The sequence below is a fragment of the Geotrypetes seraphini genome, chromosome 2 (genome assembly GCF_902459505.1).
Source record: "Geotrypetes seraphini chromosome 2, aGeoSer1.1, whole genome shotgun sequence".
Taxonomy (NCBI): domain Eukaryota; kingdom Metazoa; phylum Chordata; class Amphibia; order Gymnophiona; family Dermophiidae; genus Geotrypetes; species Geotrypetes seraphini.
The window spans coordinates 493,520,533-493,534,510 of record NC_047085.1 but is presented as its reverse complement, the minus strand read 5'-3'; the positions used below and the strand labels follow the sequence as shown (position 1 = coordinate 493,534,510).

At 43.7% G+C, this 13,978-nt stretch overlaps 1 protein-coding gene across 1 annotated transcript in view; it reads right to left on the bottom strand.

Annotated features, from left to right (window-relative positions):
• Window positions 1-13,978, bottom strand: part of MYO1G (myosin IG) — a 348,860-nt gene that overhangs the window by 133,086 nt on the left and 201,796 nt on the right. The window contains exon 16 of the mRNA XM_033931919.1: window positions 2,609-2,775. Coding sequence (XP_033787810.1) covers window positions 2,609-2,775 — 167 coding nt within the window. The remainder of the gene's footprint in view (window positions 1-2,608; window positions 2,776-13,978) is intronic.

Below are 13,978 nucleotides of genomic sequence, written 5' to 3'. Positions count from 1 at the left end.
TTTTCTCCCTCCCTTTCTCACATAACTATTACACTGCATATTCATATATTATTGCAATATTAAAGATAAATACCTTTAGCAATCCCAAATACCTTCCCCTCTCCCCCCTCCCGGATGTGTAAGGAATCTGTAAAAAGGGAGATACCTGACATTCATTGCAATTCAACATATGCAGTCAATGGGCTCCACACCTTATTGAATGTCATTCTAGACCCCAAACACTCCGCATTCATTCTCCCATATTTATATGTGGAACAAATATTTGCCCACGAAAATGTGTAATTCAGTCTGTCGTAACTCTTTCAGTGACGTGTAATCATCTGGATGGCTATTCCGGTCATAATCAAGAAGAGCCGGCTTTTATATCTATCTAAAGAAGGCTTAATATGCAATATTGTTATTATTTCTATAGCACTACCAGACACATGCGGCACTGTACATTAACCACTCAAGAGACAAAATGAACACCAGTAACAACTATCCTACGCTCTCTTTTAACCTGCTGTACCACCCCAGGGTATACCCTAGCCCAGGGGTAGGCAATTCCGGCCCTCGAGAGCCGGAGCCGGGTCAGGTTTTCAGGATCTCCACAGTAAATATGCATGAGGTAGATTTGCATCTCAAGGAGGCACTGCATGCAAATCCATCTCGTACATATTCATGGTGGAGATCCTGAAAACCTGACTTGGCTCCAGCTCTCGAGGACCGGAATTGCCTACCCCTGCCTTAGCCTTATTTATGAACCTTCTCTGAGAAACTTTGTCAGACACCTTTTCTAAGTGCACTCTGCCATTTACTCCTCATCCAAATCTATAGTAACTCAATCAGTGGTGCAGTGAGGGTGAGAGGCGCCCCTCCCCCGTCCATGTCTCCGCCCTCTCAGCTCCTTCCTCATTGCCCCCTGTCACCCGCCCTCCCCTTCTCTTCCCTTGCTCCATACCTCATCGTTCACCGCCGCGAGCAACAAGAACTTCAACGTGCTCCTCGCGACCCTGTCGTCTCTCCCGCTCATGTTACTTCCTATGCACGGCACCCGGAAGTGACATCAGCGGGAGAAATGATGCGGTTTGCGAGGAGCACGTTAAAGTTGCTGCTCGCGGCAGTGAACAACTAGAACATAAGAATAGCCTCACTGAGTCAGACCAATGGTCCATCAAGCCCAGTAGCCTGTTCTCACAGTGGCCAATCCAGATCACTAGTACCTGACCAAAACCCAAGGAGTAGCAACATTCCAGCATCTCAAAGAATAGCAAGATTCCGGAACCCCAATGAGACCAACATTCCAGAGCTGAGATTGTGTTGCCATAATGCCTCATTCCACAGTGCCTCAGAGCCAACCTCATCAGTGATGTTACAATGGCTTGATTGTCCTATACTTGGCACACATAAGAATAGCTTTAATGGGTCAGACCAATGGTCCATCAAGCCCAGTAGTCCGTTTTCACGGTGGCCAATCCAGGTCACTAGTACCTGGTCAAAACCCAAGGTGTAGCAATATTCCATGCTACCGATACAGGGCAAGCAGCGGCTTCCCCCGTGTCCTTCTCAATAACAGACTATGGACTTTTCCTCCAGGAACTTGTCCAAACAAAAAAAACTCTTTCCTAAAACCAGCTATGCTATCCGCTTTTACCAAATCCTCTGGCAACGCATTCCAGAGCTTAACTATTCTCTGAGTGAAAAAAATTTATTCCTATTGGTTTTAAAAATATTTCCCTGTAACTTCATCGAGTGTCCCCTAGTCTTTGTAATTTTTGATGGAGTGAAAAATCGATCCACTTGTACCCGTTCTACTCCACTCAAGATTTTGGGGGAAGGGAAGGGGGCGCATACATGGCAAGGGGAGGAGTGGGTGCCGGCACCCCCACCAACATGTCACCTGGGGTGGAGCCCCCCCTTGCCCTCCCCTTTTCTACATCACTGAACTCAATCAAGGTAGATCAGATCTGTTGGGCAGAATATCCCTCTGGTAAATTCATGCTTGCTTGCTGACTCTAAAGACTCTCAGTTTAGAATCCTTTCACATGCATTTGTTTAGCCACGACTCCATTAATTCACCTGTCACTGAGGTCAGACTAACTGGCCTGTAGTTACCAGCCTCCTCCTTGCTCCCACCTGTATGCAAAAAAAGACAATACATCTGCCCATCTCTGCTCTTCTGAAGTCTTTCCCGTCACCACACAATGATCAAAAATAACAGTCTGAATCCTTACTTAGCTGTGAATCACGTGGGTTATGACGCATGTACAAGGTGATGGGGATATGAATGGAACCTGTTACTGTAATGTGTGACTGATGAACTCTGAAGAAACACTGAGAAAATGGACCTTTTTTATTTTGGAGCTATTTTATTTTGATTTTACTGCCTAGATGCTGACCTTATTTTGTTTGACAACTATGAGTTGAGTGCCACAGTCACAGAAAACACTGGATAAAGGAGAGCTTAAATTTCCCCCTTTTTTTTTTCTTATGGTATTTTGTGCAAGCGATCAATATCTGTTTCATTGGGAAAACGAAAGTTACTTTCCTCCCTCTAAATCACGTGTACACGCCCAGGCTTGGAATATTACGGGGAAAAGAGGTAGGAAATAAACCACTATGCTTGTACCTGAGAAGGAATCTGTCATAGGGCTGTCGGTATGCAAAGCCTGCTCTCCGTACCCGCACATTTTCTAGAAGACCCAGATACTCCACTTGGTGACGACATCGCTCATCATCAAAGAGGACAGAAGACTTAACTTCATTGGGCTTTATACAGCGCACATAGTATGGCTCCTGTAACAGAGAAAAACAAACAAAAGATTAGGTTCTTACCTTTGCTAATCTTCTTTCTTGTAAATCCACACTCTATTCCTGTACAAGTGGGTAGTCAAAAGCTCCAACTCTGTGGGTGTTGTGGGTGCCCAAGCACCCCCAATATTTTGGAAACTTCATGTGACCAGGGCTGACATGAGGTCCGGACATGTCTTCCCCTTCTGTTTACCTCCCTCCCTTTGCCTTCCCGGTCTCTTCTGAGGCTCTGAAAATCAAAATCTTCTTTTTCAACAGGGCCTCAGCATGGCAGCCATTCTGACAGGCCACCAGCACTGCTTCGAAGCTTTCCTTCCGCGATCCGTCTCCCTCTGATGCAACTTCTTGTTTCTGACTAGGCAGATTATGGCAGATGGAAAGCTTTGAGGCAGTGCTGATGGTCTGTCAGTATGGCTGCCGTGCCGGGGCCCTGCTGAAAAAGATTTTGACTTTCAGAAGAGATCAGGAAAGTGAGGGGAAGGAAGGGAAATGAACAGAATGGAAAGAGATGCCTGGACCGTGGGCTTCCCTGGAGCTGTTTTAAGTTAGCCCAGGGGTAGGGGTGGGGATGGGACCGGATAGAATGAGAGCAGGGGGAAATGCAGACTGGGAGGTGGGAGAGGAGAGATATTGGACTGCAAGGGGTGGAAGGGAGGGAGAAATGTTACACTGGGAGGGAGGAGAGATGACAGATTCCAGAGAAGGGTGATAGAAGGAGGGAGAAAGAGAAGTCAGATAATTGGAAGGGGAAGAAGAGAGGGAGATGCCAGACCAGGGAATGGAAGGAAAGGAGGGGAGAGAGAGATGCCAGACTGTGGGAAGGAGAGGAGAGAAATGCCAGACTGCGGGAAGGAGAAGAGAGAAATACCAGACCGCAGGAAGGGGGAAGGGATGGAGAGAGATGTTGTACCACAGGTGAAGAGAGAGATGCCAGGCTATGGGAAGGAGAAGAAAAAGATGCTAGATCATAGGAGGAGGGAATGGAAAGATAGAGATATCAGATCATGGGAGAGCGAGAGACAGGGAGAAGATGGTGAACACTGAGAGAGAGAAAGAAGCAGGATACTAGTCTTCCTTTTCAATTTATTTTCTGCCTGGATGACACAAAACTGTTCCAAAGTTGTAAAATCACCAGAGGACCTTGTGAAACTGGGAGACTGGAATTGAGGTGAAGGGAGAAAGAGAGGGAGCAGGATACTCAATGGAATTGGGGTGGAGGGAGAGAGAGAGAAGGGGCAAATGATGGAAGTGGGTTGAAGGGAGAGAGCAAAGAGGGCAGACATTGGATATCAGTTTGGAAGGGAGAGAGGGGGGAGCAGATGCTAAATGGAAGTGGAGAAAGACGACACATACTGGATAAAAGGGGATATAGAAAAAAGGGCATATGCTGGATGGGGGGAAGAGAAAAGAGTTAGTGAGATACTGGAGGTAGTGAAGGAAAGAGGTAGACACAGTGAAAAGAAGGAAATTGAGGACTAGATAGTAAGAAAGAATTTAATCTAGATGGAGACAGAAAATAAATTGAGAAAGAAGACCAGGGAAGAAAAGGAAAAGGAAGGGAGAGGAGAAAGAGATGCCAGAGCATGGGAGGAGAGAAGGAAGAGACAAAGATACCAGGTTTGGGAGGAGAAAAAAGGGGGAAGAAGACAGGGAAACCAGATCTTAGGAGAGGAAAGGAGAAGAGAAAGATGTTATAAACCATGGGGGGGAGGGAAGGAGAGAGATAAGCCAGACTGCAGGAAGGAGAGGAGAGAGATACCAGACTGCGGCAAGGGGGAAGGGAAGGAGAAAGATGTTGGATCACGGGAAGAGGGAGGGAAGGAGAGAGAGATGCCATACCATGGGAGAGGAGAAAAATGCCAGACCCTAGGAAGGGGGAATTCATATATGTCAGACCACGGGAGAGGGAGAGAGAAGATGGTGCACAGTGATGGGTGTGGAAGGAAAGAGAGATAGAGATAGAGAAAGGTTTGGACAATTTCCTAGAGGAAAAATACATAGTCTGTTATTGAGAAAGACATGAGGGAAGCCACTGCTTGCCCTAGATCGGTAGCATAGAATGTTGCTACTCCTTGGATTTTGGCCAGGTACTAGATTCCTGGATTGACTACCATGAGAATGGGCTACTGGGCTTGATGGACGATTGGTCTGACCCAGTAAGGCTATTCTTATGTTCTTATGAAATGCTTCTTATTGATAGATGGGAATAGGGAAGAAGAAAGATGGAGGAGATGGTACACATGGATAGATGGGAAGGGAAGACACTAGATTTTGAGAAGAAAGCAGAAAAGTAGACGAAAGTTGAATGCTAAAAGTTAATGCCAAAGATGGATGTAAACAAAATAGAAGAAACTGACTAAGTCAAAATTGAACTACACCTCCAGAGAGTAAACCTAAATTGAGATGCACTCAGAGAAATGAAACCCCCCTTCAGAGTTTCATTTCTCTGAGCGCATCTCAATTTAGGTTTACTCTCTGGAGGTGTAGTTCAATTTTGACTTAGTCAGTTTCTTCTATTTTGTCAAAGCGATTTCACTGACTTTCAATATAAGATATAATATCCCTGTTGTGTGCACGAAACAAAGATGGATGTAAGGCAAAAATGAAGAAGGAGAGAAAAACAGCAAATGGATAAGAAGGCCATGGAAACACAGTTAAGAGCACAGACAGAAGGAAGTGCAACCAGAGACTGGGAAAAGATGATTAGAAAAATATAAAAGATTATCATATGGTGACATTTATTTGCACTGCAGCCCTCACAGCTATTCTCTTTAAACAAAACTTTTGTATAAATTTTATGTTTACGGCTAACATCAATTGTTATGTTGAGTCACTATTTACAATTTTTATCTGTTTTTGATGTGTATTATGTTTATGTCTTATTAACCTTGATATGCTATACCTCATATGCCATAACATATTTGTCATTTACCATATGCCTCTATTTTAGGTTTATGATAGTTTATCCTACATTTTTTGTGGCATATTTCTCAATCCTTTTTTACCACGGTATATATTTCATCTTTTTTCTTTCTTTTGGTTCACGTTCCTCATGTCTTTCTGATATTCATCTGTTCATGTCTTTCCTAATGTCGTTTATGCTTTTTCTGAAGTTATCTGGGTTTCCCCATTATGACATCTACGTTTGTTTTTCATATCATGGCCGTTCATTCACTCTTATGTTTACAGTTCTCTATATTGCATGTGTTTCTATACACTTGTCTTTCCTTCACATTATCACAAATCTTTGAGAGCATGGCACGATAATATTATTTTATCCACAATATTTTATATTATTTTTATTTTTGTATTATTTTTATAATTTTAGCAATTTTTGCATTGTATTTGTACTCATTAGGACCCCTGACGAAGGTTTGTCCGAAACACGGACCGTGTTGGGTCCCTTGTTTGGTAAAAAGGTTTTTATATATATATTCATATTTGTCACAATAAATTTCGCCTGCATCTTGTACATATCTGCAGTTCGTTTTGTTTGTTCCTAGAAAAATATAATCACCAGGCAACAAAAGTAGGGAAAATGATTTTATTTTCAATTTAGTAATTGAAATGAATCAGTTTTGAGAATTTATATCTGCTGTCTATATTTTGCACTTTTTAGGAAGAGATTGTTTTCTTTCTATTTCTCTGTTGTACTGCATGCAATGGCTGGCACCTTAGGGTTTCATTTGTGTATATTAGTACTTTTAGTTTGTGGTCCTGTATTTGCATAGGGGTTATTTGTGTTCTGTATGTTTGACCGTGACCAGGTGTTCCGATAGGAATGAATGTTGAGAGCATACAGTATAGTTTAATTTTATGGTTAACCATTATATATTGTTAATAAGATTATATTGTGTGTATATATGAAAAATGAATGGAAAAAATGGCAATACAATTAGTATGTTATTATGGAGGTGGGGGGTCTGGGGCGGAGCTTTTGAGCACCCCAATCATTTCGATAAGTTGGCTCCTGTGTAGGTAGTCAATCCTATCATGTGAGATCTCTTGTAGGAAGCTTCATTTACAAATGTTTGACCCTCCCCTCTGACTTCCAGTTGGTACAAAAACAGACGGTCATACCTCTATAGGACACAGAAAGGGGAGAGGTATGGGGATACTCCCAAAGAAACATGTCTAATCTGCTCATATCATAAAACTGCAAAACAATTATGAACTATTCAAACAGGTTGCAGAAAGCTGATAAACCATAAAATCAGAACAAGGAGACACTGCCTGCACTAACATGGTGGGCACATTAGCTAAAAAAAAAACCCAGGGCAAAGTATGCAATATGATCGGATGTTAATTTTAGAAAGGCTGTTCACAGAACCAAAGGTCCAATTTACCAGTATGTATTGAGGCAGATAATCGACGAATCAGCAACTCCCAGGGCGTGTTCCAGGAATAGAGTGTAGATATACAAGAAAGAAGATTAGCAAAGGTAAGAACCTAATCTTTTGTTCTTGTACAATCCCACTCTATTCCTGGACAAGCGGGACGTAACAGAGCAGTCCCTCAAATGCAGGGTGGGACTGATGAGCCAGTTGCCAGAACTGAAGAATTGAAAGCAAAATCCTGCTTGGCTGCCACATCTATCCTATAAAAGTTTGTAAAGGTATGCAAGAAGGACCAAGTGGCAGCTCTACAAATCTCTTCTGGGGAAACTACTGAAGAAGCTACGCATTGTGTACAGTGAGCCTTTACCGAAAGAGGATGCCGCTTTCTGGCTCTGATATAACGTAGGTGGGGGAAATGGCTATGCGGATCTACCCGGAAATGATGGCTTTCAAAGCCAGTCAGCCCGTATGGGCTGTACCAACCAGCACGAACAAATGATCAGACAAACGAAACTCGTTTGTGACCTCTAAGTACCTCTGCAAAAGGCTGCGCACATCCAGTGATTTGAACACCTTGTCATGTTTGTTTGAGTCTGAGGGTGCAAAGGCTGGCAACTGCACCTCCTGATAAATGTGGAAACTAGAGACAACCTTCAGAAGGAAGGAAGGAACAGTGCACAGGATCACACTGGAATCCGCAGAAAAGGATCTCTACAGAACAAGGCTTGAAGTTTGGAATCTCTGTGGGCCAACTTAATGGCCTCCAAGAAGACCATCTTGACGGTGAGGTCCATCAAAGAAACCCAGTCCAAAGGCTCATAGGGTGAACTAGCAAGTGCCCTGAGAATCAGGCACCATGAGAATCACCCAACCCCAGTGTGTCTTGATTCTCCACAGAAGGCCTATCATGGGCCATGGAGGGAAGACATAGAGAAGTCCCTCCTGGGGCCATGGCAGCACCATGATATCCAACCCTTCGCTTCCAGGTTTGTGACAGCGGCTGAAGAAACGAACCACCTTCTTGTTGACCACCTATTCCATTAGGTCAAACATCAGGCATCCCCATCTCTCTACAATGCTTTGGAAGGCTCTCTGGGACAGAGACCATTCCCCTGGATCCAAAGTTTGATGGCTGAGATAATCTGTTTGCATGTTGTCTACTCTTACTACATGTGCCACTGAAAGAACCAGATGATGCTTTTCTGCCTTGCAAAAGAGCATTTGAGCCTCCTGCCACAGATACATGCTCCAGATGCCCCTTTGTTGATTGACATAGGCCACTACTGTGGCATTGTCCAAGAAGACTCAAATCGCCTTGTTATGGAGTGCACTCTCGAAGTGCAGGAGAGCCTGCTGGATCGCTTGAAGCTCCAGATGATTGATCAACCACTTTATCTTGGAAGAGGACCAATGGTCCTGTACCAGACTGTCCATGCAAAGTGTCTTTCAGCCATAAAGACTGGCATTCATCATCAAGCTCACCCAGATGGAGATTTGGAGGGGAACTCCTCTGGACAGAGTGAGAGGGTTCAATCACTAGTCTAGATTATGCCAAGCCTCCATCATCAACGAAAGCCAACATGCAGTGGAGCCCTCTGCAGACTCCAGATATGGGAGATAAGCGCACCTTGGAACTGGTGCAAGTGCACCCTTGACCAAGGAACTACATCAATGATTGCGACCACGGACCCCAGAACTCGCAGGTATTGTCAGGCTGTTGGGGCCTGAGAGTCCAGAAAGACACATATAAACTCCTGAAGTTTCTCCTGGTCCGACTTGGGAATAAATACTTTGTTTATCCCCGTGGTGAAATGGACCCCCCAACGCTCCAGCTGGAGACCTCCACCTCACCTGGAAACACTGTGCATGTGAGTGGGTGAAGGAATGCAGTCGGCCCCAATCCTGGATATACCGCCACTCAAAACCACTAGAGGACAAACCCAGGGGTTAGCAATACTCCCAAGGGAACAGTCCTTGAGCCCCTCTGTAAATGCAGGCTGTCCAAGTGGGAACACAGCAGAGCAGCCAACCCCCTGGAAGCAGACTTTGTCAGTAAAGTCTGCAGCATAAACACGCGAAACCGCAAAAATATTCAAGTTAGAGAAAAAAAATCCCAAATATGAGCAGAAAAGACTAGCTCCTACTGTTTCACTTGTAGGAAGACAACTGGCAGTCAGAGAGTAGTCCTGAAGTAAGAGGGGAGGATCAAAAATTTGGGATTGACTATCCACTTGTACAGGAATAGAGTGGGATTGTACAAGAACACACATTGTGAAGTATGGGGGAGCAGAATAGGGGGCTGGCTTGTATCTTAATGGAAGTTCTGTGTACTGCCATGTGAAGAGACCTAGGTCTGATTCCCACGTCAGGGCTTCTGCTCTACAGATCTGCTGGTGTTGAGAATGTTGCAAGGACAACTGTTGAAAGGGAGTGAATCAGTTATTGTGCAGGATTTATTTATTGTCTTTTTGAAGGAATTCACTCAAGGTGATGTACAGCAAGAATAAGTCAAACAAAGGCAATAGACAATTCTAGCAGTAAAATTATTCAAATAACTATTCAAAATAAAGCACAGTATGCTACATTATGATGTCAATACAATATACAATAAAATATTTTAATACACATCATAGGGCATAAGCAAAGAGGGAACACAGAAGATACAGAAGATAAAGTAACAGGAGTTAGAAAATAAGAGGTCTAATTTTTAAAAAGTATGTGAGGTCAGAAAGGTGCTTGAATATTATCTCAACTAGGTAGGAGTGGATAAGCAGTAGCGACACCTAGTGGCTGAATTTAGGACCTATGATTGTAGGAGTACATGGCTTCTAACCAATAACTGTCATTGCAGTGATTAAGCTACCAAGAAAGCTGGGAGCGGATTCAAAAATAGTGGAGATATTTCTGAATGGTTGTCAATAAAGGCCCATGATGCATAGTTCCAGCTTGGCACTTCTCGAAGTAACTAACTTGCAAGTCACACACAAGGAGTGACACTGGCTACACATACTGTCTGTAGCAGCAGTGGCGTACCATGGGGGAGCGGTCTGCCCTGGGTACAGCTCTTACGGGGGTGCTCCAAGTCCGTTCCCTTTCCCATGCTACTGCGCCAGCCTACTGACTTTGGGCCACCTTTGGCGGCTGAAGAAGCTTCCCCTCTGCAGTGTCCTGTCTCTGCAAGGCCAGAAAGCTTTTGGGGCTGCCAAAGGCAGTGGGTTCAGCTGCCTGATACTGCTGAATGCAGAGAGAAGAGAAAGGTAACCGTCCTAAGGGAGGGGGAGAGGGGAGAGAAATGTCACACCCGATTTGGGAGGGAGGGAAGAAAGCTGAATCAGAGAATCTTCCTCAGATAATTATATTCAGCAGGTGGTGGGTGTTTGTTTAGGGGGGAGGAGGGCTCTCTTGCCTTCACAGATAAAGAGTCTCTGTAAACTCCACTTCCCACACACACTCTGCCAGCTCCTGCTCCTTCTGACTCTGGACAAGTCACTTAACAGTTTGGGAGACACTTTCATTTTAGTTTTAATATATTAATTCTTTTTTTTTTTTTTTTTTTTTTTTGCCAGTCCCCATGTCTTCACGGTTAATGAAATGGTTTTTGTTTTTTTTCTCTTTGAATTTAAAAGTATCACTAATTAGCTCAGATAAAAATGTGAACTGAGACTCAAACGAAGATATCAGTATGCTAAAAACAATTTTTTTTGTATAGAGGAAGAAGGGGTGTTAAAAATGTTCAGCCCCGGGTGTCGCCTATGCTAGATACAGGACATGTTTATCCACTCCACCATTCCGACTCCATGTGCAAATTAGTTCCCTTATTTCTAACTTCTATTACTCTCTCTTATCTAGCTGTAAATTCCACCTTTGCGTACACCATATGCTGTCACATTGTTTTATTGTGCATTTGAATATTTTTACTGCTGCTATTGTCTATTGGCTATGTTTGACTTATTCTTGCTGCACACCGCCTTGGGTGAATTTCGTCAAAAAGATGGTAAATAAATCCCAATAAATAAAAAAGCATCTTTTAAAAAATTTAGTAAGCATTTTGATACAGTGCCATACCAGGAGGTGCTAAAAAGTTCTCAGCTCAACCAATCAAACTTCCTAAATTCCGAGCGTTATTTTGACACTGTAGCTAAAAAGAGTGTTATCTTACTTTGGTTAAGTGTCAGTTTGCAAAAATAAAATTGTGTTTTATTTACATGGTTTCAGAACACTGATTGAACCATATCCATGTCATTCTCTTCTTTAATAGTTTATATTCTGCATATCCTACAATTCTAGGTGGATTACAAATTATTCAGGTCCTTGAGCAATTTTCCTTATCTGTCCCGGTGGGCTCACACTCTATCTAACATACCTGGGGCAATGGGGGGGTTAAGTGACTTGAAAACAATATATATATATATATATATATATATATATATATATATAGGATGGAGAGAGATCAATTGTAAACTTGCAAAAATACCTCTCTTGTTGCAATTTTCAAATACTCAATTGGAAACAGTGATGACGTTTTCTCCTATTAGGCTTATCTCTGCCAATTATACACTTTAAAGAGATTTCTTCAAAGAGGAGAGGCCTCAGATCCCCTGTGCGTTGTCAGTGATTAACTCTACAACCGCACTGGACAGGGAACTAACCTCATTATAGAAACATAGAACTAGACGGCAGATAAGGGCCACGGCCCATCCAGTCTGCCCACCCCAAAGACCCTCCCCTACCTTTCTCTGTGGATAGATCCCACATGTCTGTCCCATTTGGCCTTAAAATCTGGCACACTGCTGGCCTCAACAACCTGTATAGGCAGACTATTCCAGCGATCAATCACCCTTTCAGTGAAAAAGAATTTCCTGGTGTCCCCGTGCAGTTTCCCACCCCTAATTTTCCACGGATGCCCCCTTGTTGCCGCTGGACACTTGAAGAAGAAGATATCTTCTTCCACCTCGATGCGGCCTGTGAGATACATCGGCCCGGGGTCACAAGGAGTAGTGCAGGATTCAAACCCACAACCTTAGGGCGCGGAGGCTATAGCTCTTAACCACTGCACCACACACTGTGTGAACTTTTCACCACCCCCCCTTGTATATGTAGAGCACGCAGCGTTTCGAAAGAGCCCAGGGCTAGAAAGGGGAGGTTGCCAGTTCAATCCCAGCCTGCTCCTTGTCACTTAAGGGCAAATTCTATAAGAAGCGTCCAATAATTCTTACCTTTTTTCATTATCTCCTCGGGCTAGAAGTGACATTCTAAATTCCTTGTGACTTTTTCTGAGACCTGGGCTTGTGTTCCATCCTTGAGGGGCGCCAGGTATACTTCTTTCTCTTTCTTTCTTCTTCTTCTTTACTCTCTTCCTTCTTTCTTTCAGTGTTGGTGTTCCTCATTGTCTTGGGCAGTGGGCTATCTGAGTCCAAGCCTACTGCGCTCACTTTTCTCGTTTCAGACTAGGGGGTTTGGGGAGGGGGGGTGGAGTGGGTGGGATTGTTGGATCTCCTATTTTGTTTCTGCTGTTTTCTTCTGTTACTGTGGTTCTGACCTATTGGTCTGTTCTGTGTTATTTAATAATAATAAAAATCGATTCAACATAAGAAGCGTCCAATAGTTAGACGCCGACATAGGCGCTGCTCAGTGTGATTCAAGTAAAATTGGGTGCTGTTCAGTGAATCACGATGAGCGGGACCTATTTAGGAGGCGCCCATTAAATAGGCCTGCTCTAGGCACAGCTAAAAGTTAGGCACCCATATGAGCGCCTAACCCCCTAGCCACGCCCACGTCTAACCACTGCACCACACGCTGTGTGAACTTCACCAATCTACCTATCTGAACACCTTGAAATTGCACGCCCCTCTCGCACACGAAACACCTACCTGTTCTCCTTTCCCTCCCTGAAGGGCTGCCTCTACAAAAAAACTCCTTGACCGATCTCTAGCATTCCAAGCGGGCAAATGGAACAAATGCCTCTCTACCCTCATCTCCAATTCCCCCCCCCCCCCCACTATCAAACATTCCGGAAGTTAACTAAAACCTACCTCTTTGATAAATTCCTCTGATTTATCCTCCCTCCTCCTCCCTCCCCTTCTGACCTCTCCCCCCTAGACCCTTTCCGCCTCATGTAACACTGCTGTATCTAACTTATAGCAAATTTAACTTCTCTGAACATATAACCTAGCTGCCAAAATGACTTCACCATATATTTATTGTCAAAAAATGTAAAGGTAACGTGACCGAATATGTATCGTCTAAAATGTAAATGTAACATTAACGTAATTGTAATATCGCTGTAAATGTACAGTCTCTTCTTCTGTTAACCGCATAGAACTTCCATGGTAATGCGGTATACAAGAATAAAGTTATTATGATTATTAACATGCGTGACGTGCCTATTTTTTTGAAGGCCGCCTAAATTTTTAGAGGCGCCTTGTTACAGAATCGCGCTTTCTTGATAGGCGCCTAGGTTTCAATCCGTGCTGATTAAAAAGCTTAATTGGGATTGTTATTCAATTTAGAAAGGTGCCTCTCTAGATGGGCGCCTCCAAAATAGGTGCCTAACATTGGGCACCGGTTACAGAATTTGGGCCTTAACCTTCCATTGCCCCAGGTACCATAGTTAGATTGTGAGGCTGCAGGGACTAGAGAATGACACGGTGACAAAATTCATCACCGTCCCCGTCCCCGCGGATAACCGCGGGAAATAATCCCATGTCATTTTCTAGTGTCTATTTCAACCTCAATCCTTCTACACCAGCATTCTTCAAAGCAAAGTTTGCGGGTCAGTGGTTGTGGCCATTCATACTCTGATTCTTATGGGAGCCAAGGATAATGAAGCCATTGTGACATCACTGATGTGA